A 23,513-nucleotide genomic window follows, 5' to 3' on the forward strand; every position below is an offset into this window, starting at 1 on the left:
GGCCAGGTCGAGCAACATCTAATGGCTTACAACCGTTCGGTGAAAAAAAAAATCAGGCATCTAAAAAAACATCCCCTTACTTCTGTGTCGATCATTGTCTGCCTATTATCCCTCTCATCCACAACTAAAAATAGCTCAATATATCCTTCCTCCGGGCGGTGCATCTCCTCCGCTCTCTCCCAGCCACTCTCTCTCTCTGCATGCACATGGACTTGGACATGCAGGCCAACGTACCATCGGCTCACCTAGCTAGCTAGAGAAACAGAGGCAAAGAAACACGGGACGGGACGAAAGGAACCTTGTGACAAGGAGAGGATCGGAGAGAATGTCGGCGGCGGTGGTGAACATGTCGTCGGAGGCGACGGTGAAGCCTGTGGCGGCGGCGTGCTACGACAACAACCTTGTCAACTCGCAGGGCATGTTCCTGGGCGACCAGCCCCTGCGCTTCTCCCTCCCGCTCCTCCTCGTCCAGGTCTCCCTCATCCTCCTCCTCTCCGCCGCCGCCCACCTCCTCCTCCGCCGCCTCGGCCAGTCCCGCTTCGTCACCCACATGCTCGTCGGCATCCTCCTCGGCCCCTCCGTCCTCGGCCGCAGCGCCGCCTTCCGTGCCGCCCTCTTCTCCGAGCGCGGCACCTACATCCTCGAGAGCGTCTCTCTCGTCGCCCTCATCCTCTTCCTCTTCTCCATGGGCGTCAAGACCGACCTTAGCCTCCTCCGCCGCCCCAGCGGTCGCGCCCTCGCTGTCGGCCTCACGGGCGCCGTCGTCCCGCTCGCCGTCACCATCCCCGTCTTCCACGTCCTCCAGCCCTCCCTCCCCGACGACCTCCGCGGCACCTCCCTCATCACCGAGCTCGCCGTGCGCCTCTCCCTCTCCTCCTTCCCCGTCATCGCCGACGCGCTCTCCGACCTCGACCTCCTCAACACTGACCTCGGCCGCATCGCGCTCACCGCCTCCCTCATCACGGACGTCACATCATGGTTCCTCCGCGCCTGCTTCGCCGCCGGCTTCCTCGTCACCGAGGCCAAGTCGCCCGCCTTTACTGCCAAGATCCTCGCCTCCTTCGTGGCCTTCGTCCTCTTCGTCGCCTTCGTCGCGCGCCCCGCCGGCCGCTACATCGCCCACAAGCGCACCCCGACGGGGGCCCTCCTTTCCGAGGGCTCCTTCGTCGTCGTCGTCATCGCCGCACTGCTGTCGGCGCTGGTGACCGACGCCATCGGGTTCAAGTACATGATCGGGCCCATGATGCTGGGGCTAGCGCTCCCCGGTGGCATGCCCATTGGCGCCACCATGACAGAGCGGCTCGACTCCTTCTTCATCGCGTTGTTCTTGCCGGTGTACATGGCGCTGTCGGGCTACCGCACGGACTTCGCGGAGCTGATCGGCAATAAAGCCACGGAGAATTGGTGCGCACTGGAGCTGTTCGTGGGGCTCTGCGTCGCCGGCAAGCTTGTGGGCTGCGTCGCCGCCGGGCTCTTCTTCGCGATGCCGTTCCGGGAGGCCACCGTGCTGGCGCTCATGCTCAACATCCGCGGCATCGTGGAGGTGGCGGCCATCAACAACTGGGGCGACACCATGAAGGCGACGGCGGAGCACTACTCCATCCTGACGCTGTCCATGGTGCTCATCACGGCGGTGTCGACGCCGCTGATCAAGCTCCTCTACGACCCGACCGGGCGGTTCGCGCGGGCGAAGCGGCGCACGCTGGAGGACGCGCGGCCCAGCGCCGACCTCCGCGTGCTCGCCTGCCTCTACAGCGAGGATCACGCCGCGCCGCTGATCGACCTGCTGGAGGCGTCGGGGTCCTCGCGCGACTCCCCCATGTCGCTCATCGTGCTCCACCTCACGGAGCTCGTCGGCCGCGCCGCCTCCGTGCTGAAGCCGCACCGCAAGTCCAGGTCGTCGTGCAGCAACCCGACGCCGTCCGACCGCATCGTGAATGCGTTCCGGTACTTCGAGCAGCAGGCGGCGCCGGGCGCGGTGACGGTGAGCCCGTACGTGGCGCAGGCGCCGTACACCTCGATGCACCACGACGTGTGCTCGCTGGCGCACAGCCGCAAGGCCAACCTCATCCTGCTGCCCTTCCACAAGTCCTCCGACGGCGCGCGCAGCACGGCCAACAACGCCATCCGCTCCATCAACCGCTCCGTGCTGCAGTACGCGCCCTGCTCCGTCGCCATCCTCGTGGACCACGGCCTCGCCGCCGGGTCCGCGTGCGCGACCGCGGCCAACAGCCTGCTGCAGAGGGTGGCCTTGTACTTTTTGGGAGGGCCGGACGACCGGGAGGCGCTGGCGTACGCGGCGCGGATCCCTGAGGCCGGGAACATGTCGCTGACGGTGGTGCGGTTCAGGCTGCGGAACTGGGTGGGGATGGGCGGGCGCGACGAGGTGAGGGACGAGGAGGTGCTGCAGGACTTCTGGAACAGGCACAGGGACAACGAGCGCGCCGTGTACGTGGAGAAGACGGTGGAGGACGGCGAGGGCACGGCGTCCGCGGTGCGGTCCATGAGCGACAAGTTCGACCTGCTCATCGTGGGGCGGCGAGGCGGCGGCGACAACGACGACCTGGAGGGTTCGGCGGCGCTCACCAGCGGGCTGTCAGAGTGGAGCGAGTGCCCGGAGCTGGGCGTGCTGGGTGACATGCTCGCCTCCGCCGAGTTCGCGTCCAAGGTGTCCATCCTCGTCATCCAGCAGCAGCCGGCCAGGACCGCCGCCGCCGCTAACACTGATCCGTAGGGAGGGATGGATGGATGCATGGATCACTTCACTTCAGTTCATCAACTAGCTAGCTAGTCGTCGGATAGGAATTGCTCTGCATTTCTCTCCCAGAAAGCAGAGCAACATTCATACCGTCGGCTTCTTTACCTTTCTCTTTCTCGTCAAACAACTCTCATTCGCGCCAAAATATATAGTGCTTGTTTCTCAGTGGCTTGATTGCTTCTAGGATTCAAAACTTGTTGGCTTGATACCGAAAACAGTTTAGATATCTCAGGTGGCCTATGCTTGCTATGCAATTTGGACATCTACAAGTTCATAATACTGTTGTGTTCATCTAACTAGAGTTAAAGTGTACATACGTGAACTTGCATTTTGGAGTTTATATTTTCCTCTCCATGAAAATCCTCCTTTTCAGACAAGTTTTCGGTCATAAGAATTTTTTTAAATCCATTAGTTTTTCTTCGAAGGAAGTAAACCAAACAGTAAAATCGGGCTATCGCCAACTTATTTCATTTTATTGAGTGCATCTCGTACCATTAGCCGCAACCTTTCAAATTATCCCTTTTTTTCAATGGGTATTTGCGCTGATAACAATCTCTCCATCTATGTTTATTTTACGTGCACTGGATATGTTTATGATCGCAAATATCGTAATCTTGTATTACATATGGCGTGTGCCTCTCAGCACCCTATTGTCCACCTAAATGGCTAAATCTAACATCAAGAGTATAGTAAAATCTGAAACACTAGCCGATTAAGGCATTGTTTGTTTTTTATTTTGATTATAGATTCTACTTTCAAAATTAAAAACAGAAATATTTGATCATAATCTAAATATTGGTTCTCACAATCCATAAACCAAGTTATACTACGAAATTCTATAATCTAATAAAAAAAATCTCCACGTAATCTAAATTATGAGAATTCATAGCAAAATCAATCAAGGCTTAACTCGCAACTCTAAACAGCGAAGAGAAATTTTATGAGACCGGGTCTTTCGGTGAGACCCGTGCAGCGCGTTAACACATGTTCTCGCGTGTGCAGATATGCACGCGTGCGTGCCATGCGATCGCGTGTGTACAATACGGATGAGAATTTCACCAGAATCTTATACATGCGGGTCTCACAAAATTTCTCTCCCTAAACAGCTGAAGAGCTGAACTAGAGATGATGATGTCACCTACACTACAAACATTGCACAAACTTTTAGATGCAACGACAACAACAAAATCCTGTAATAGGAGAGGGAAAATCAGATATCTCTGTCTTAGCGAATGCCTTTATTAGATCAACCACAAGAAAATAGATTAACTACACTTTTAGACGCAAAATATTTTTACAATAACATACTGTGTACTTTATATTAACACCTAAACTAAAAAGTATTGGTAATATATTTTAAATCCGTGCAAAGTCATAAAACAACATTCTGTTGGAAAGGAACATAAACACCGTCTTTCCTGAGTGAACATAAGCAACATTGAGGTCATGCGAAAATTAAACTGTTTCCCATGAAATTCATGCAAAGTTCATTTGAAACTTGAAAATACCTGAATGGTCAGCGCAAGTCAATCTTGCTCTGCCATTATGAGTTAGGCACCCTGAATGAAGGTCTACGGTCTAGTCTACTTTTTTTATTACTTCTCCACTTGTACTAGGTCGGGTCCCACCACACCTTTTCTGTCACCTCAGCTCTGGCAGCTTTAGCTCGAAGCCAAAGAAGCAGAGGAGAAGAGAGAGTGACCAGAGAAGAGGGGGGGGGGGGGGGGGAGAGCTTGAAGAAGGTCAAGGAGGAAGAGGGATCCATCATCCATGGGAAACATCCTCAGGGCCTGCTTCAAGGGAGAAGAAGACCATGGTGGCGATCACTACCCCTACTACCGCCCAACCTCCAGGCCCCACTACCAGCCGCAGCACTGCGGTGATGATCAGCCTGCAGCCGCTTCTTGGCCCCGGCCTCATCAGCAGGCTCTAGGTCCCCATGGCGTGGCGGAGGCCACCGCCGGCGTCGCCGCCCTGGCTCAGGACCTCCTCAACTTCGAATCCACTTCCATGGTAACATAACATACTATTTGTAAAATGCAACTCACCGACAGTGTTCTTCCTTCCTTTCCTTTTCTTGTGTGTCTTATGACACTGCAGTGTTCTTCCACTGTAATTTTTTTCAGTAAAATTTAGTAAAATATTAAGTCCGTGAACACATATATAGAGATCCGCAATCAAAGGTGATATTTACAGATACATTTAACTAGTCAAATCCGTGCGTGCTAGGAACAGAATGTATTTCAGCATCCATGGTCATCATCTGACAAATTGTGTACAACACCATATGTGCGCATGTGTCAATTTAGGCTGGGAATATGAGGGATCTCAGCCTTTGACCGTCGCATAACAAAAGCTTCTTTCTCCAAATGAAAAAGATGAAGATAAAGTTCTGCACTACAAAGCAAATTATGCCTTGATGAAATTTGGTTGTGTTCTTTCAAATCTCCTGGACCTATCTGTTGTTACCGAGCACAGAGCAGTTCATGCAATTTTTTCACTTCTATGTGTTCGGTTTCAGGTGCATGATTGGGTACTTTTGGCAGGGGCATATAGCAGACCAACTTGCCTCTGTGTTTTCTTTCATTCTTTTGACCTCTAGTTCTATTAACATAAGTATGGATATGTACATTAACAGTGTCCGAACTGTAGCAGTAAGTGACACTGCAGCTACTAGCATATTTTATGAAAACACTTGCAGATATTAAGATTCTGATGATTCATCATGGCAATTTCATAATCTCCTTTACCCCAAATTGTGCGTCCTGTTTTCCAATGATGAGACAAATATAAAGGAAATTTTATCTGTCATATTATTAGGTACCTGAAGGCCTCGGACAGAATGTTACATCATCCAAGAAAGCACAGGTTAAATGGTAGGGAGCACTTTCGAAAAGCTTATGCAGTTGATGCTTTTTCAAATAATTACTGCATTTGGTGTACCTACTGACATCAATGTTGTTATAATCCTCCCTGAGTTCAGCAGAGTTAAGACTTATGATAGTAGCAAAAAAGAAAAAAGGGACCCTTATTCAAATGTGTTTTGAGTTTTCTTACCACAAGGTGGTCCATACCTATCCAAACATAGAACAAGACATGCTTCAACATGGAGAAGTAAAATAAGCAGAACAAACACAGCTGCACAGCTTGAGTGTCCATTGAACAAAATTAATGAATAGTTTGGTCTTCTAATTTGCACAATAACAGGTACCGGAACATTTTGGAGGTATATAAGAATACGAGGCCCCCACCGAAAACACCGGCAGAGGCTGCCCAGCTAGTTGCAACAGCCCTAAGCAGAATTCAGAGAGTTGATTTGGAGGTAACCTGATTGCCCCACAAACCGCCTTTTACATACTAAAATAGTTCAATTGGGAGAGTAGAGTAACAATGCACTGATCAGCGGTGATTTGTATGTTTGAAATGTAGTACATCTAAGTTTGTAAACCTATTATATAAACCAGAATAACAACGGCTAAACGCTTAGACATCCCAGGAAATTCATTACAGTTTGCTTTGTATTTTTAATGTTACTAATGGCTACATATGTTCAACTCATTCCATCCAGAAACAGTGTTTTCTCCTCAGGGTGTTCTTGCATTTTACAACCTCCCGATCCCATCACTCCCTGCAGCATCAGCATCCTCAGGCCATCATCCATCCTCCTTACCAGAGGGCATACAGTCTGTGCTGAACACTTTGCCGGTCAGATTTGATACCAGTGCAAAAAAAATACTGTTAACCCACCAACTCATATTTGGAACAATGTGTTAGATCCACATTTATGAATTATGATCCCAATGTATCACTATTGTTATCAGGTCAACAACATGTGCATCGGAGATGGTGATGGCTTTACTGCCTATGTTGACACAACAGACCCAAGGGAGTCTGCGAATGTGCCACTGGAAGTGCATGAGATGGTGATTGCAAGGACTCAAGCACGCACTGATAGGGATTACAAGACGGCTGATGCTCTTTTAAGGAGCCTTGACAAATCTGGATACAAGTACACAAACCGACCCATTACAAACCTTATATATCATAAATCCATATAATATGGATTTATAATATATGGTTCATACTTAAATAATAAATTAGATCCCAGTTGAGAAGTTGGATAAAGTACTGCTAGAATTGTTATTGTAGATTATTTTAGAATTTTGATATTATAGAATACTGCACGAATATTGTTTAAATAGTCAAGGACATACTAGCAGAAAATCAGCTTATTTAGGAGTAATAGTTAATATAAACATACAATAGTAGCATACTAGCATATGCAGGAAAGCCCTCATTTTGACCTTGCATTTGGGCACTTTATGAATTGTGCGTTGTTCCAAACAAAAAGGGACGAACATTAAAGCACATGTATGTTCTTAAATGCGGGCCTTGGTTACATCAGTTTGGCTGTACTCATATATATACTTGATTTATATGGAATCGCCAAAAGCACAACTTACTAAGAATTTTGATGAGCAGGATAATAACCATTTCAGGTGAAGAGATACTTACAAGGAAATACCGAATCAGAATGAGGTATGTGTTCCCTAACTAAAGTGCACTTGTACATTCAATAATAACTGGAAATACTGTTCTCAGGTGAATGTTAATTCTTTCATGAGTTAAAGGGGCATTGATGCACCGGAGCTTGAGATGCCATATGGGGAGGAATCGAAAAATGCGTTGGTGAAGCTCATTGGTGGGAGAAGCGTCACAATTTATGTGTATGACCAGGACCAGTTTGGGCGTTACGTGGGTGACATCTACTGTGATAATGTGTTCATACAGGTGAAAAAGAAACTATATATTCAGTAGCTCACATGTTTTCTGATTTTACTGCTTCGCTTGAGTACTGATGAGAGCGAGAGCGATTGTGTGTGTCTGGAGTCCTTCAGGAGAAAATGCTGAAGAGCGGTCATGTATGGCATTTCAAGAATTATGACCAGCGCCCAGAGTTTGCAAAGGTAAGAAATTTCATTGTACCTAAATGCACTTGTGGAACCAGAGTTTCCCAAATCACCCTTGAGAAACCTGGAGTATTCTTGATTTCTTTTCACATGAGCATCCTGGACTGGAGCTATGCTTATGTAATGTTATAGGCACATGTGTTGAACAGTAACTCTGCAGTTTGTGAACACAATTTCGGATAAGGGTTGCATATTATACTATCTAAACTCAGAACCATGTATAGATTTGCCCTACAACTTATATGGTTATGCTGCTACAAGTTTTTCACTCGAACTCCGATTGTGCAGTGGGAGAGAGAGGCAAGAGCTGCACACCGAGGGCTTTGGGCGTCAGATAGCCCCGAGAAGCCATGGGATTGGAGAAGAAAGCAGCGCAGAGCAGGGCACGATGCCATTCAGGTCTACTAATGGAGCTGAACTTGGAGTTTCCAGCTCTCAAATGATCTGATAGCCACGTAGTTTCTTAACGAGGTTCTTGTACAGCTTGCTGCAGATGAATGCGTATCAGAAACCAAAAGCCAAAGTGTATGGTTTATGTTTGTGGAAAATACCTTATCTGAAGTGCTTTCTGTAGTCTGAAGTCTGAACCTGGGAATATAATGTACAAATGAATTGTTGTCAGTAAGCATGTATCAAGTGTTTATTTAATAGCAGCAACAAGAATGAGGTCTGGTACTAATTCATGAAGTACAAACAATAGAAGGAGAACCCTCAAACACCAGCATCTGAAAGCAACACACGCTGTACAAACAGCAGAGTGCCCGGAGCTGGGCGTGCTTGGTGACATGCTCGCCTCCGCCGAGTTCACGTCCAAGTGTCCATCCTCGTCATCCAGCAGCAGCCGGCCCCAGGACCACCGGCAGCCGCCGTCAACAATCAGTAGGGAGGGATTGATCGATTGCTGATTTCACTGTCAATCTTGCGAACCTTTTCCTTGTAATCAGTTCATCGTCTAGGAGAGTCTTCATTACTCTGCATTCTGAAAGCAGAGCAGCATTCATACACGTTCTTTCTCTTTCTCGTCGAACGACTCTTCTTGGCGCGTCGTGGACCCAGCATAAAGCGAGCGAGGGCACATGCTTCACTTAAGTTCTTGTTTTTCAGTGGATTTCAGTAGACTTACTATTTTTTTCGTGAAAGTGCAAAGGCTCCATCACTGTTATACCTCCACTTATTTTTTAGGCTAGGTCGGCCCCTGTGATGATGCTAAAATAGTGGCATAGTGTTTGTTTCTCAGTGGCTTGATTGCTTCTAGGATTCAAACCTCTTTTCTGATTGGTGTCTCCTCATGAGATAGGAGGTGCATACCATCATATCATCTAAAGATAGGGGAAAATATTACCTCCCGATGACCGTTTGAGAGAAAGAAACTCAAAGGTTAAATTGCCCTCTCAAGGAAGATCGTTCCTGTCGCAGAAATTTCTGATAGTAAGCATTTTAAATTTTTTAGGTTTTTCCTTTGTGAGAAGTAGTACCTACTTACTGCCGGCTACTCGCTCCATTTCGTAATAGTTGTCCGGTCTGTATGTCTAGGAGACATAATACTTAAATAGCATATCTAGGAGTAAGATTAAGAAAATAGTCCAATTACATAAAAAGTTTACTTACATCAGTTGAATGTCCGTGCATTACAATGTAAACTAATGATTTGAAAAGAGTAATTTAGTGAAGTAGGATAAGTGGAAACGCAGACATAGGTTAGGAGCGATGATAGAATGTGAGGAGAACGTAGAGGTAGGACATAAAAGAGTACGAAAATCACTATATATATATATATACATATATATATATATATATTAAGTATTAGAGAAGAGATTTTATTTTTCTGGATATGTGTTCCTAACAAACATTGCCAAAGAAAAGTAAAGTTAGGCCGGGTCCCACCGTGCCTGTCTCTTTACTCTTTCCCATCCCCTCCGGGCTGGCAGCTTAAAGCAGCTTAAAGTGGAGAAGCATAAAGCAGCAGAGCAGATAGACAATGATCAAATCAAGAAGCTAGAGGTTGACGAAGGTATAGTAGCTAGCTAGGGGAAGGGGTCCTCCGTGGGAAACATCCTCAGGCGCTTGTTCAAGGGAGATGGAGAAGACCACCATGATCATGATGGTGGTAGTTATCACTACATATTGATCCATGCCGGCGAATCATGGGATGATCAGCCTGCAGAGCAGATAGACACGAACCAAATCAAGAAGCTAGAGGTTGAAGAAGGTATAATAGCTAGCTAGGGGAAGGGATCCTCCATGGGAAACATCCTCAGGCGCTTATTCAAGGGAGATGGAGAAGACCACCATGACCATGATGGTGGTAGTGATCATTACATAGTGTTCCATGCCGGCAAATCATGGGATGATCAGCCTGCAGCAGCCAGTACCACTCGGCGGCGCCATGATCAGCAGGCTCTGTTGTTTCAGATTACGTTTTAGCAACTTTCCGAATGAATTGATTCTGAATGTACAAGAATATATAAAAACATAACTGACAATATTTTTCATATAGATAAACATGAGCATTTCAAAAGCATATATGAAAACACATAAGCTACTCATGAATACAAATGAAACAAGACTGTCAGAGAGGCAATATAACTCATGAACATATATTGAAACAAAGTCATGGCTCTCAGAGCGAGTTACCGACTTAACGGCCATCAACACATACTAAGATGTTACCAATTAGTGTATCAAATCTCCTCTAAAGCTAGGCCAAGCTACACAAGTCTTATGATCAAGAGATCTCCTCTAGAAAGCACAGTACCAGTCGGCAATCAGAGAATGACAGCTGAACACAGAACACACCAGGGCGCCCAAACCATCAAGATCAGACAATATCAAATACAGCCAACTACAACTGGTCAGAACAGAATGCCACAAAGTGACACCAGATCAAGGGTAACATACAAAGGGCGCCCAAGCCAACCGAACCAGACAGCACCAAAGCTTTCCAGAGTTCTCTTTTCAACACAGAACCACTGAGCAGAGGGTGGCAAAGCCACACCACAGTGGACACAGAGACTAATAACAGGATTTCAGCTAGATCAATAATCGGCAACTACGGCCCAGCAAAAGAGCTCAAATGATACACTAATCGCACTTAGCTCGCATTCATCACAGAGCAGAATATTGCCAATTCTAGCATGCATATACAGAGTATATAAATATGAATCAAAATTGCACGCTAGAATGTAAAGATAGGATTGGAACGGGCTTACTGTCCGGGAGGATGAAGATGGCAAGGCACGCAAATGCGCTGACCCAGAAAACTGAGATTCCCCCTCTATGCCGAGGTCAACTGGGAATTGCTTTCGGAGATACAATGCCACAAAGCCGGCTGCGAGGCACACCACAACCAACTCGCAAGAAGCAGAGAAACCACAACAGCCGAAGTCCAATCACCGGGCCAAGGTGGATCCGCCGAACACTGCAAGCAATGGCGTGCTCGAAGGCACAGCCCAGAAAATACCAATCACCACACCACAGATCTCCTCGCACACACGCGCAGCCAGTCACCGAATCAGCCGAGCACCAAACAAGCAGAAGGTGCGGCTCCAAAAATCCCGCACGAGGCCGGCGACTCAGAGCCGACGGGAACTCACCCAGCGGAGAGCTCAACCGGGTCGGTCTACGCCCCACCGGAGAAAGCCGGCACAGCCTCGCGCAAGAAGAAACGGAGAGAGAGCTGTAGATCAGAGCAAGAGGGAAAAGCTCGCAGAAGGAAAGACTTCGGGGGTGAAGAACAGGTGAGAGCCCCTGCCTTTTTAGAGAGAGGAAGAAGCACGGCCGCCACCCCACCACGCCTCAACGGCGCGCCGAAATCGCTGGGCGACGAACGGAGAAGCCGAGAAGGGCGGAGCCCCCTCCCAGCACGCCTCTGTGGCGGCTGCTCTCCAGCACACGCGCAGCCAGGCACCCTATTAGGGCAGGCAGCTGGCCAGGTGGGCTGCTCGGCTTTTGGGCCTTGAAGCGGCCCATTCGGTCAGGCCAATTCCTCTTTTTTTTTTCTTTTTCTTTTTCAAGGAATTTTACTCAATTCAAATTTGACTCCAACTCAAATTCGAATTTTAAAGGAAAAACCTCTTCAAATTCCAACAGGCTCTAGGTCCCCATGGCGCCAGGCCGACCACCGTCGGCATCGCCGACATCCTCAACTTTGAGGCCAAGTCCACGGTAGGAGTAACATACAGATATTTCAATTTCGTTTTATAATTTTTTCGTTCACCTACGAAAATTTCGTTTTCTGCTCCGTGGATATCACGTACCCGTGAAAGAAAATTTTAAAATTAGATATTTATCTTTCTCTGAAATTTCCAAAATTAAAAAAAATGACAAAAATTTAATCTCTGGTAACATATATACTAGCTTAGCTAGTAGCTACTACTATATGGTACTACCATGCACCATGCTTTCTCTGAACAAATTAAAACATGCACCATACTCGATCACAGTGTTCCTTCCTTAATTCCTTTCCTTTTCTGTTTGCTTATTATTTCTCCCTAGTCCCTATATTATAGAGCTTCTTGTTTAACCAAAGAAAAGAGTATAGAGTTTCACATATATAGAGAGCTAAAGTGTCACTTGGAAAGATACATTTGTAATGAATTTGATTTTTTAGCTAGTGAAACCAGTAATTAAATATTACCAATGGGAGGGTGGGATGTCGATCGACATGCACGGGCATCCTATATATATATATATATATATATATAACTGTGCAAAATATCATCTGATTATAGGATTCTTCTACTAAGGGGACAAGAGTTCCTGCCTAAGTTTCACCGATACGCGATACGCTGATACGGATACGGGTACAGCCGTAAAGGGACACGGTGATACAACGGTAGCCAAAAAATAAGTATACGCCGATACGGCGAGTTATATAAAATATATATATTTAATGTGCAAACAAAAAAGAGAGGATGAAATGCAGATTGACATCGAGTTCAGTACCTTAGCTTGGGGCTCGGACGACGTGAACGTCGCGATTCCTGATCGGTGTCTTCACTCTTCAACGCAACTGCATTCTGACTGGTGTGGCTCCAAGTACGTGGTATCTTCATTTTAACTGAAACCATGCAAGGCGGCAACTGACGCGGCGGGCAGTGCTCCAAGTGTAGCGCGGCTCTACCCGAGAGGCGTCTTCGAAGCAGAACATTCATCCTAAATGAGTAGCATCTTGATAAATCGAAACTGAAAGAACTAAGGTGGCAGGCAGGACGTTACGGCGAAATGCGTAACCAAACTGATAAGCATCTCCCCGTACTTGCTAGAACAGGCCACACGATTCTTCAAACACCGTAGGCGCAAGGACAAATACCACCTCACTAGAGAGCAGAATACCTACGATGCGGTGCTCCAAGCCGATGGCGGCGCGAATGGCGTCCGGCGCAGCGGATGGCGGTGCTTCTCCAGCTGGTCGGAGCCTTGGGCTCCTTGTATGCCGGCGGATTTGGTTCCTGGAGGCAGCGGCGCAAGCAAGCAAGGGGCGGCACACGGGTGCAGAAGATGAGGAATTGAGGAGAGAACGAGAGCGTGAGGTGTTTTAGGTTGACAATGGGCTGTGGGCTGATGCTGTTCGGTCTCACCTAGGCTTCGAACGAGATGTTATGGTCCAAAGTATTAGAAGGAGGTATCGGCAAGTATTGACGACGTATCTCTAATTATTATTTTTGGTTTCACATCATAATTTTCTAATATTCTCCGATACCCGTGTCGAGCCGCATCGGTGTATCGCATCATATCGGTGTATCGCACCGTATCGGATATATGTATGTCTGCCTCTGCTATGTATCAGTGACACTTAGGTTCCTACTACGTGCGTGTTTATCAGTGTATATATGTGTTCATTTAGGAATACGAGAAATCATAGTGGTTGCATCACTTTTGCAACTTCTATCTCAACCTTTGACCTTTCTACCTACTCCTACTCCAAAACATTCAGATCATGAACATAAAACAAATTAAAGCTCTACACTCAAAGCAATTGTTTTAATTTCTTCAAAAGATTCAAAACATCGATTGATCTGTTGTTATTTTCTATTGGATGCTTTCAATTACATATTTTCTTGTTGTTATTTTCCATGATTGAGTTTACTTGACTCTGCAAACCAACTTGAATCTGATTATCTGATTTCACTTTCACCTTTCTCATCTCCGTTTCTTTCAACGTAGGAATGGATGTATGTGCCAATAAATCAATAATATTTTAATTGCGGCAGACTGCCACATTGCAGCTACAATAATATTATATGGAAGCAATTGAGAATATTAAGATTCTAATGACACGTCATGGCAACTTCAATCATTTCGTTTGATCCAACATTTATTCACATCTAATAAACACATATAGACTGATGCACACATATAGATACTGACATAGCAAACGATTAATCACATAACCTGTACCATACTATAGGTATATAGGTTCTTTATTTACTTATTTTTATTTTTAGAAAATAATTAAATCATAATTATGAAATAGAAAATAGTTTTCGTTTTTGAAACCAACTTATTTTTCAACCATCATCGTAGGTGTCGACAATTGATGAACTGCTGATCTTACGAACTTATAGAATAAAAATTGATGTTTTGAGTAGACGAATCACATAAACACATAGATGGATTTTTAGACAGGTTTGGACCTTACTGAGGATAATAACATACATTATGTTTGTCGTGTATTGATATGAGCTTGTACAAGTGAGTGTGTGGCTAGTCTAGATATATCTAAACCTAGTCGGTGATTTCCTTGCTCGAATTATGGTTTCTTCTGACTTGTGTGACTTCTTCTGGCTTGTCCTCCGTATGGCCCCCAGACTCCGTATATATAGAGAGGCGTCGTGCGTCTTATGGAGTCTTTCTTCCCATTCTTGGAGATAAATTTACCTGCTTACAAGATACCCTGGGTGCCTACGGGTAGTTTTCTTTCATCCAGGATCCCCTTCCTGAAAATAGAGATATACCACAAGAATTGCGGGAAACCCTAGGGTACCCGGATATGGTAGTTATCTAGTAGTTATCGTCAAGCCCCCCATCAGTATGTGAAATGAGGCTTCGCCAGATTAAGTATATGGCCAGCAAAGATAAGTATTTTGTCCGACCGCGTCATCGATTAAGACTTGGGTTCCGGATTAGGATGATGCATCAAACCGGGTTCTTAGGTCATCTACTCATGATTTCAAAATTCTCTAAGTTATCAAGCAAATCCTCGAGAAGGTGCTCCATCCCAATGGTTTTTCTAATCGGCCAAAAAATATCATCATGTCCTTACAAAAGTACGAGGGTGATAAGACTCAATATTGGCTAGGCTCAGAAATTAAACCGTAGCAGTGGAAATTTTGCTTAGTGGTGAAGAGATTCTCTGTCACGAACAGGGTAGAGTCACCTTTTCGTCTTTTCAACCGCTCTGCGTGCTGGAAAACCCAATAGAGAAACGACTATGCTGGTTGACTGCCTCTTTGTCCGCGCAAACCAGCCGAAAAGACGCAGGCTCGACGACCGAGCGTCGCTTGGGCGTCCGGAGTTCATAATGTGGCTGCGCCCTGAATCAATGCTTGGGAGATGAAACGACGCCGTCTCTTGACCTGTTGGCCTATAAAAGCCCACTGGTGCCAAAGCTCACCTGCACTAAACCTAATTTCGATCATGGAACCTCCTCCTTCGCCCGAATACACACCCTCTTCTCCTTCTTCCCCCGAGTATTCTCCCCTCTCTGCACCGTCATCTCCCATTGAATCTAGTTCGATGGTGGAGGTTATCGGCATCTCCTCTGACGAGGAAACTGAAGAGAAGGTGGCGACTTGTGGTGTCCCTATTGAAGACTGCAAGCCCTTGACATCCTCAGGGGCGTCCTAAGTACAAGATGAAGTGGACTGTGACCTCTTGGAGGCGAAAATAGAAGAAGAAGAGGCAGCTGAGGTGGAGGAAGAGGAGGCACCCGACAACGTCTCCGTTAAAGATGACAAGACTCCAGCCGCTTCATTCCCTTCGTCCTCGGGTAATGCCAATGGATCCGGCCAAAGGGAGTAGCCAAGGCAGCGACACCGACGAGTTCGGGGGAGAGCTAATGTCTCTCCCAAACTTGTTATCATCAGAGATGTCGATGATCGGGGAGCGACATCAGCGAGTCCAGCAGAGAGCCGGAGCGTCGGTGACCTCTTCCTTGAACTAATGAAATAGTTTAATTAAACAAAACTAATGGAATAGTTTAATATGCACAAGAACAGGTACCATAGTATTTCGGAAGCATATAAGAATACTAGGCCCCCACTGAAAACACCGATGCAGAGGCTGCCCAGCTAGTTGCAACAACCCTAAGCTGGATTCAGAGAGATGATTTGGAGGTAACCTGTCATTCTTTAGAGTTTAATACTTCATAGGGAGAGTATAGAAATTGTGCATTGATCGTTGGGTGATTTCTTTTTTTAGATAAAGGGAGTTCTATTTCATCAAAACAATGAAATATCCCAGCCTCTACATCCATAGATGTATGTGGCCAATACTTATTACATAGCTCAACCAAACAAGGAACCATATTTTGTTCAACAAAAGACCTAAGGTTGCCATCACACATGGGTGGAAAAAAAACTAGGCACAAATGCGATTACTAAACTTCCATCCATGTTTGGCAAAGATCTCTATTGTTATGGTCTCCAAAAGGCTGCATGCAACTCTTATACTTTGTATTCTTTCTGCCTTTTAAAGCAAAGCCTAAGAACAGATCCAATATGTTCCCTGAAGATCACCTACAAAAAGATTCAATGTTTGCATTGTTAAAAATTATAGCATTCCGATGAAGCCAAATTGCCCAGCACATGGCACTAGCCCCCACCAGAATTTCTCTCCTAAGCTTCATATTGACCCCATGTAACCATGAGCCAAAAATATTGGTTACACTAGTTGGAGGCCTTAAGCCAAAGGTTATGTGAATAACTCTCAAAATGAACCTAGCAAAAAGACAACCAATGAAGAGATGTTGTATTGTTTCATTGTTATGACAAAAATAATATTTTTCACTGTCTTTCCAATTTCTTTTTACAAGGTTATGCTTTGTAAGAGTGACTCCCTGAAGTAAGAACCACAGAAAGATCTTGATCTTTAAGGGAAGTTTAAACTTCCACAGATAGCGATTGTTATGGATAAGGTCAGAATCTATTATAACCTGATACATTGATTGTACTGAGAAAAGTCATGTCTTATGTAATATCCATGAGAAAGTATCCGTTTGATCAGTGAGATGTACCAAAGCCACCTTATCAACCAAATACTTCCACTCCTCTTGTTTGTTTCCCACTAGCGCTCGGCGAAAAGAGACATTAAGAGGGTCAGATGCAATAACATCCACTACTGTAGCATGTTTTTGTCGAACGATGTTATATAAGGTTGGACATTGATCTCTAAATAATCTATTTCCCAACTATTTATCCTCACAGAATCTAACTTGAGTGACATCTTGTATCCTAAATCTTCCAAAACGGAGAAACAAAAGTTTGACACTAGCGCTGGTGATTTCTATGTTTTAAATGTGGCACATGTAAGTGCAAGTTTGCAGGCTTTGTTATAAATTTCAGGTTTTCACACGAAGTCAGTTTTTGTAAGCCAGAACAAAAAAAAAAAAAGCCTAACCCTTAGAAAACTCAGGCAATTCACTGATGTTTGAATTATAATTTTTTTTACTGTCACTGATTTTTTTTCCCTCCTCAAGGTACTCGCTTTGCAATATTGTCATTTTTACTATGGCCATATATGTTCAACTCATTCCATCCAGAAACAATGTTTTCTTCTCAGGGTATTCTTGCATTTTACAACCTCCCGATCCCATCACTCCCTGCAGCCTCAGCATCCTCAGGCCATCATCCATCCTCACTACCAGAGGGCGTCAAGTTCGTGATGAACACTTTGCCGGTCAGATTTGATACCAGTGCAAAAAAAGAAAAAAACCACTTAACTCGCCAACTGACATTTTCTGATCAATGTCTTGCATCAACATTTATGAATTATGATCCCAATGTATCAGTACTGTTATCAGGTCAACAACAAGTGCATTGGAGATGGTGATGGCTTTAATCCCTATGTTAACACAACAGACCCGAGGGAGTCTGCGAATGTGCCACTGAAAGTGCGTGAGATGGTGATTGCAAGGACTAAAGCACGCGCTCATAAGGATTACCAGAGGGCTGGTGCTCTTTTAAGTAGAATTGAAGAAGCTGGATACAAGTACACAAACCGAACCATTACAAACCTTCTATATCATAAATCCGTCTAATATGGATTTATAATATATGGTTCATAGTTTGGATACATTCGGTTACTTCAATAATAAATTGGATCCCAGTCGAGAAGTTGGATAAAGTACAGCTTGAATTGTTATTGTAGATTATTTTAGAATTTTGTTAGTGTAGAATACTGCACGAATATAGTTTAAACAGTCAGGGAAACACTAGCAGAAAATGAGCTTATTTACTAATAATTAACAAAAACATACAATAGTAGCATATGCAGGAAAGGAAAGCCAAACAAAAAAGGGACGAACATTAGAGCATCTGTATATTCTTAAATACGGGCCTTGGTTACATCAGTTTGGCTGTGCTCATATATATACTTGATTTATATGGAATCGCCAAAAGCACAACTTACTAAGAATTTTGATGAGCAGGATACTGACCATTTCAGGTGAAGAGATACTTGCAAGCAGATACCGAATCAGAATGAGGTATGTGTTGCTCTAAATTGCACTTGTACATTCAATAATAACCAGAAGTACTGTTGTCAAGTGAATGTTAATTCTTTCATGAGTTAAAGGGGCATCGATGCACCGGAGCTTAAGATGCCATATGGGAAAGAATCGAAAAATGCGTTGGTGAAGCTCATTGGCGGGAGAAGCGTCAGAATTTATGTGTATGAGCAGGATAAATATGAGCGCTATGTAGGCGACGTCTACTGTGATAATGTGTTCATACAGGTGAAACTGAAACTATATATTCAGTAGCTCACATGTTTTCTGATTTTACTGGTTCAGTGCCAATGAGTGTTATTGCGTGTCTGAGTCCTTCAGGAGCAAATGCTGAAGTGTGGTCATGCCCACCATTACGAGGCATACGACAAACGCCCAGAGTTTGCAAAGGTAAGAATTCCCTTGAACCTAAATGCATCTGTAAGAACGTATGTTTCAAATTGCTCTCTGAGAAATCTGGAGTAATCTGGTGGCGCGCTAGAGACCAGTTTTCAGTTCTGGTCTCTTGTGTTGTGTTGGTTCATGTACAACGCATGTGTTGTGTGATGTATGTGTTGTATCTTTATTCTTTCTTAATATAATGACAGGTAGTTCTCTTGCCAGTTAAAAAAAAATCTAGAGTAATCTTTTTGACCTGTACATCCTTGTGCTCTGCTTATCTAATATCATGTGAACACATATGAACAGTAGCACTGTAGTTTATGAGAACAATTGGGGTAAGTCTTTGATTATACCATCCAACAAACTCAGAATTATGTATAGAAATGGTGTCAAGTTAGAGACATTTAGGTTTATGTCATCACGTCAATTACCGTTTCGATTTTTGCCATTGTTTTTTAATATTTAGAATCATATCACTAGTTTTAAAACTTGTTAGGCTTATACTACTAGTTGGATCGAACCAGTGAGGACTGAATAAGTTTTTCAGTCCAACCGTGTCAAATAGTGATAAGGACCGAACAAGTTTTTGAAAACAATGGTATGAACCGAATATTTACAAAAGCAATGGTAAAAACCGAAACGGTAATTAACAGATGTCATAAACTTAAATTTTCTAAGTTAAATGGTTGTGCCGAGAGAAGTATTTCACTGACACTATGATTGGGCAGTGGCAGAGAGAAGCGGAAGACGCACGCCTTGGGCTTTGGGCGTCAGATAACCCCGAGAAGCCGTGGGATTATAAAAGAAACCAGCGCCGCGCAGCGCAGCGCAGGCTGCAGGGCACGATGCCACTCAGGTCTACTAATGGAGCTGAACTTGGAGTTTCCAGGTCTCAAATGATCGTATAGCCACATAGTTTGGTAGTGAGATTCTCGAACAGCTTGCTGCAAATGAATGCGTACGAGTGTGTCAGAAACAAGAGCCAAAATGTGTATGGTCTATGTTTGCGGGAACTTTTCTATCTAAAAGGAATTTTACAGGAATTCTCTCTGTCTACTGGATTGAAAGTCAACTTCTGAAAATCTTGCTTAATCCCTTTAAATTTATCACAAGAAAAGTCTAAATAGTTGGCTGGTGTTTTCAGTTGTAAATTGGGTAATGTGCCTTTCACTTATTTGGAACTTCTTTTAGGCACTATTAAACCAAGAATTGAAGACTATCCTCTTATAGAGATTGACGACGTCTTAAGAGGGGGTTTGAATTAGAATATTTTAAAACTAATCGGTTTTAAAAACTTCACAATATAACCTATATTAATTTTTATCTAAATATACTTTAAATTTATCTAGTGTATCTACTCTACCATTCAAAAGATTTGCAACCTATAGCTAATCCTAGCAAACTAGTTTACGAAGGTAAATATATAAAGGTGCAAGTATGTAAATGCGAAAACGTACATATGGTAGAGAGAGCAAACTCGATACAAGAAATTTTTATCTTATGGTATTGATGGTAAAATGTTATCCCTGATCTATGTTGGAGCAGTCACCTATGCTATTGCTTCTGAATGGCACCCAATCATAATCCTTGAGCCACCTAGACCTCAAGTAGACTAAGCCACAAGATATTAAAGCAAGGCTCACCATAAGTCTCTCTTCCGGTCACTTGCCGCTATCTTCATTTCGTAGCTTAAGCCACCAAGGTAAGGGTCTCCGCGTCCCCATACAAGTGTATTGCTACCGCTCCACATCAAGTCAGATGGTCAACAAGTATGAGCCACCAAGGCTCACAGTGCCAGTGAGTCACCAAGACTCCAAGATATCAGCGTACCACTTGGTACAATATGGGATCACTTCTTGATCACCTCTCTAGGTAGAAACACCTAGCGACAACTCTCTCTAGACCTAATAGCACTAATCACTCCTTTAATCTTATGCTTAATTACCTTGGATGATCACTTTTAGCATTTTAGTGGCTTGAATGTCTTCTCAAATGTCTATAAGCTCTCTAGACTCCAACACACTCAAATAGCTGAGTGAGGGAATCTATAGCCTCAACCCCGTGAACTAGCCATTGCTCCAATAGCTCAAAAAGATTGTGAACACAGATGGTCCGATGTTAATAGCAGTACAAACACTGGACCATCGGACATGTATAGCAGCAGCAACTAGCCGTTGGAACTCCACTCAAAATCATTGTGAACACCGGATGATAGCGTTGCCTTGAACTTCATCACCGAACTATCCGGTGTGTATATTTTGAGCCAACCAAGCCACTTCTCACTGGACATTTGTCCGATGTTTAGATCTTCTAATTACTGGACCATTCAGCATGTACAACCACGCCAGACTATCCATTACAATATCTCCTGGAAAATGCTCCAGCATAGCCAATCTTCATCGCCGGACCATCCGGCTTGTACAGCATTGAAACCAACTTTTGAGAATGCTCTAGCGTGTACAACACTTTGAGCACCGGATCATCCAATGTGTACAAAACAGCCGAGAAGAATGCTATAGCATGTACAAATGCCTCAGCGCCAGACCATCTGGCGTGTACAATTTTTTGAAACTTGTCCAATTCAATTCAATATTTATCTTGCTTTGTTGACTTCTTCATGTATTGCATCCATAAGACTTACTAAAGCATATACTTGACAAACATATTAGTCATATTGACTATGTTGTCATTAATCAATGAAATCATATACATGCCCTAAAAGGGTCATGTTCGATACAATCTTTCCCTTTTAGTGATTGAAGACAACACAACCAAAACAAGTGGCAGATAATAAATGATACTAATTGTAAAGTGCTCAAATAATGAATGACAACAATTGTAAAGTGCACAAGGCCTTACCACTTTGCTTGGATGCATGGTAAGAACAACCAAATATATCAATTGCAAGAAAACCAGTGATACCAATTGAAAGTGAACCAATGGTAAGAGAAATATCCTATCTTTTTCATACCTTGTTCTTACCTTCACTTTATCGTCTTTTGTTGTGACTACCATGAAAACAATTCTCTATCTTTCTCCATCGTCACTATGTCCCTTGTGACCCATGCAAAATTGCTTAACAACCATGTATCTTGCTTTGGTCGTTAAAATTATGTATCTTGCTTTGGTTGTTAAAATTCTCCTATTTATTAACAATCTCAAAAGAACTATAAACACATATTGAACTCAAGTGAAACGTTACAGCACACGGGAGAAATCTTCATAAACCATGATTCGATAATATCATACAACTTGTAAGAATCCAATTGAAAGGGTTATATGGGTACCAAATGAAATAAAAAACATGGATCATAATTTATGAAAATCATATAATATGGTCTAAGTTCTCCTTATATGTGTGTATACATATGATGAGACCCACTTGTGATGAACCACTTATAGGTATGTAACAATATATGCACAACTAGACAATATGTGGGGATAGAAAGTTTAAACCATATTATGCATGAAGGTAGCTTAAATATACGAATGATTTGATAATTATACCAATTGATGAATAAGCATTGCATACCTCCGGAGACTTATAGATTACTCTATGACACTATAAAAGATACTACTTGCAATACATGTTGGTCTCAAAATCACAACATATAGAATATTCTCCCCCCTAAATATGTTCATACAAATATCGAATACTTGTGAGAGACATGCATTTATTATTAATAACAATGGAAAATGTATCCTATAAATTAGACTCATATCACATAAAAAAACTACTTGAAAATCAAGTGTCATGAAAAGAACATATAACTAATAAACCATATAGGTTGCTCATAGGTTAGAGAAAACACAAGTAAACTACCAGATGAAAAAACATACACTAGATATTGTAAGGAAATGAAATATGCATATACAATTCTAAACAAGACAAAGGTACTAGATGCAAAACAAAATGCATGAATAAAAATCTAGTTACCATTAACTCTTTTACCCTTGGATGAGGAATTTAGGTATATGATGATAAAGATCTTCATCCATGTGCCCAATCTTATACATTTGGATTCTTTGCTTAAATATTCACTCCATCTTGTGTGCCAAGTCTCCAAATCTCCAGAGATGACCCGTGGACTTCAAGTCTTCTTTGGAACCAAAATCGATTGGGGCCTCTTCATGTTGGTGATAACATCCTTGGGCACCCAAATAAGTTGGTTCCACCTCGATCTTTTTCCCCCAACCATGTGTGCAACCACTTTACTATTTTTCTTCTTTTTGAACTTGTAGTGGTTGCTCTTGGTCTTGATCTTATAGTTATGCCTGGTGTAAATGTTAGAGATCTTATTTGAGAGGTTCATCATCATCATCTTCTTCTTAGCCTCAATGTATTGGAAGAACTTATGGACTTCTTGATGATACTTGAAGCATGTCACAGTGGACCCCTCCGTAAGCTTGTTTACCATGTTATCACGATTATCTTGAGGAGGTTATACATGATTCTTGCCCTTCAATCTTGCTAAGTCCTTTTTTAGTTTCTCTATTTCTTACTTAAGCTCATTATTTTTTTTGTGCAATGAGATCATTACATGATTTTACAACAATATTCTAACACATGTCTCATTGCAAAGAGGTAAGCTAGATAGATCAATCAAATCATCACAAGAAGTGTAAGCATCTATCTTAAGTTTGAAATTAAAGAGAGATAGATTGCTTCAAAGGGTCC

At 43.6% G+C, this 23,513-nt stretch overlaps 2 protein-coding genes and 1 pseudogene across 4 annotated transcripts; all 3 read left to right on the forward strand.

Annotated features, from left to right (window-relative positions):
* The first annotated feature begins 192 nt into the window (after window positions 1–192).
* On the forward strand, window positions 193–2,914 carry LOC133886239 (cation/H(+) antiporter 15-like). Its single transcript, XM_062325985.1, has one exon. The coding sequence runs from the start codon at window positions 326–328 to the stop codon at window positions 2,732–2,734; it is 2,409 nt and encodes an 802-aa protein (XP_062181969.1). The 5' UTR covers window positions 193–325; the 3' UTR covers window positions 2,735–2,914.
* A 1,570-nt stretch (window positions 2,915–4,484) lies between these two features.
* Window positions 4,485–8,356, forward strand: LOC133887519 (probable staphylococcal-like nuclease CAN2). Of its 3 annotated transcripts, none has more exons than XR_009903587.1 (9): window positions 4,485–4,771; window positions 5,579–5,634; window positions 5,966–6,080; window positions 6,347–6,463; window positions 6,580–6,767; window positions 7,241–7,297; window positions 7,390–7,549; window positions 7,649–7,725; window positions 8,017–8,158. XR_009903587.1 is itself a non-coding variant. In XM_062327497.1 (9 exons), the coding sequence occupies exons 1-9, from the start codon at window positions 4,529–4,531 to the stop codon at window positions 8,134–8,136; spliced, it is 1,125 nt and encodes a 374-aa protein (XP_062183481.1). In that variant the 5' UTR covers window positions 4,485–4,528; the 3' UTR covers window positions 8,137–8,356. The 3 variants fall into 3 exon arrangements, 1 of the variants encoding a protein (XP_062183481.1); XR_009903588.1 differs by having other exon boundaries at window positions 7,390–7,513; window positions 7,612–7,725; window positions 8,017–8,031; XM_062327497.1 differs by having other exon boundaries at window positions 7,657–7,725; window positions 8,017–8,356.
* A 7,470-nt stretch (window positions 8,357–15,826) lies between these two features.
* LOC133886967 (probable staphylococcal-like nuclease CAN2) lies at window positions 15,827–19,878 on the forward strand (annotated as a pseudogene).
* The last annotated feature ends 3,635 nt before the right edge of the window (window positions 19,879–23,513 follow it).

The sequence above is a fragment of the Phragmites australis genome, chromosome 12 (assembly GCF_958298935.1).
Source record: "Phragmites australis chromosome 12, lpPhrAust1.1, whole genome shotgun sequence".
Classification (NCBI taxonomy): Eukaryota; Viridiplantae; Streptophyta; class Magnoliopsida; order Poales; family Poaceae; genus Phragmites; species Phragmites australis.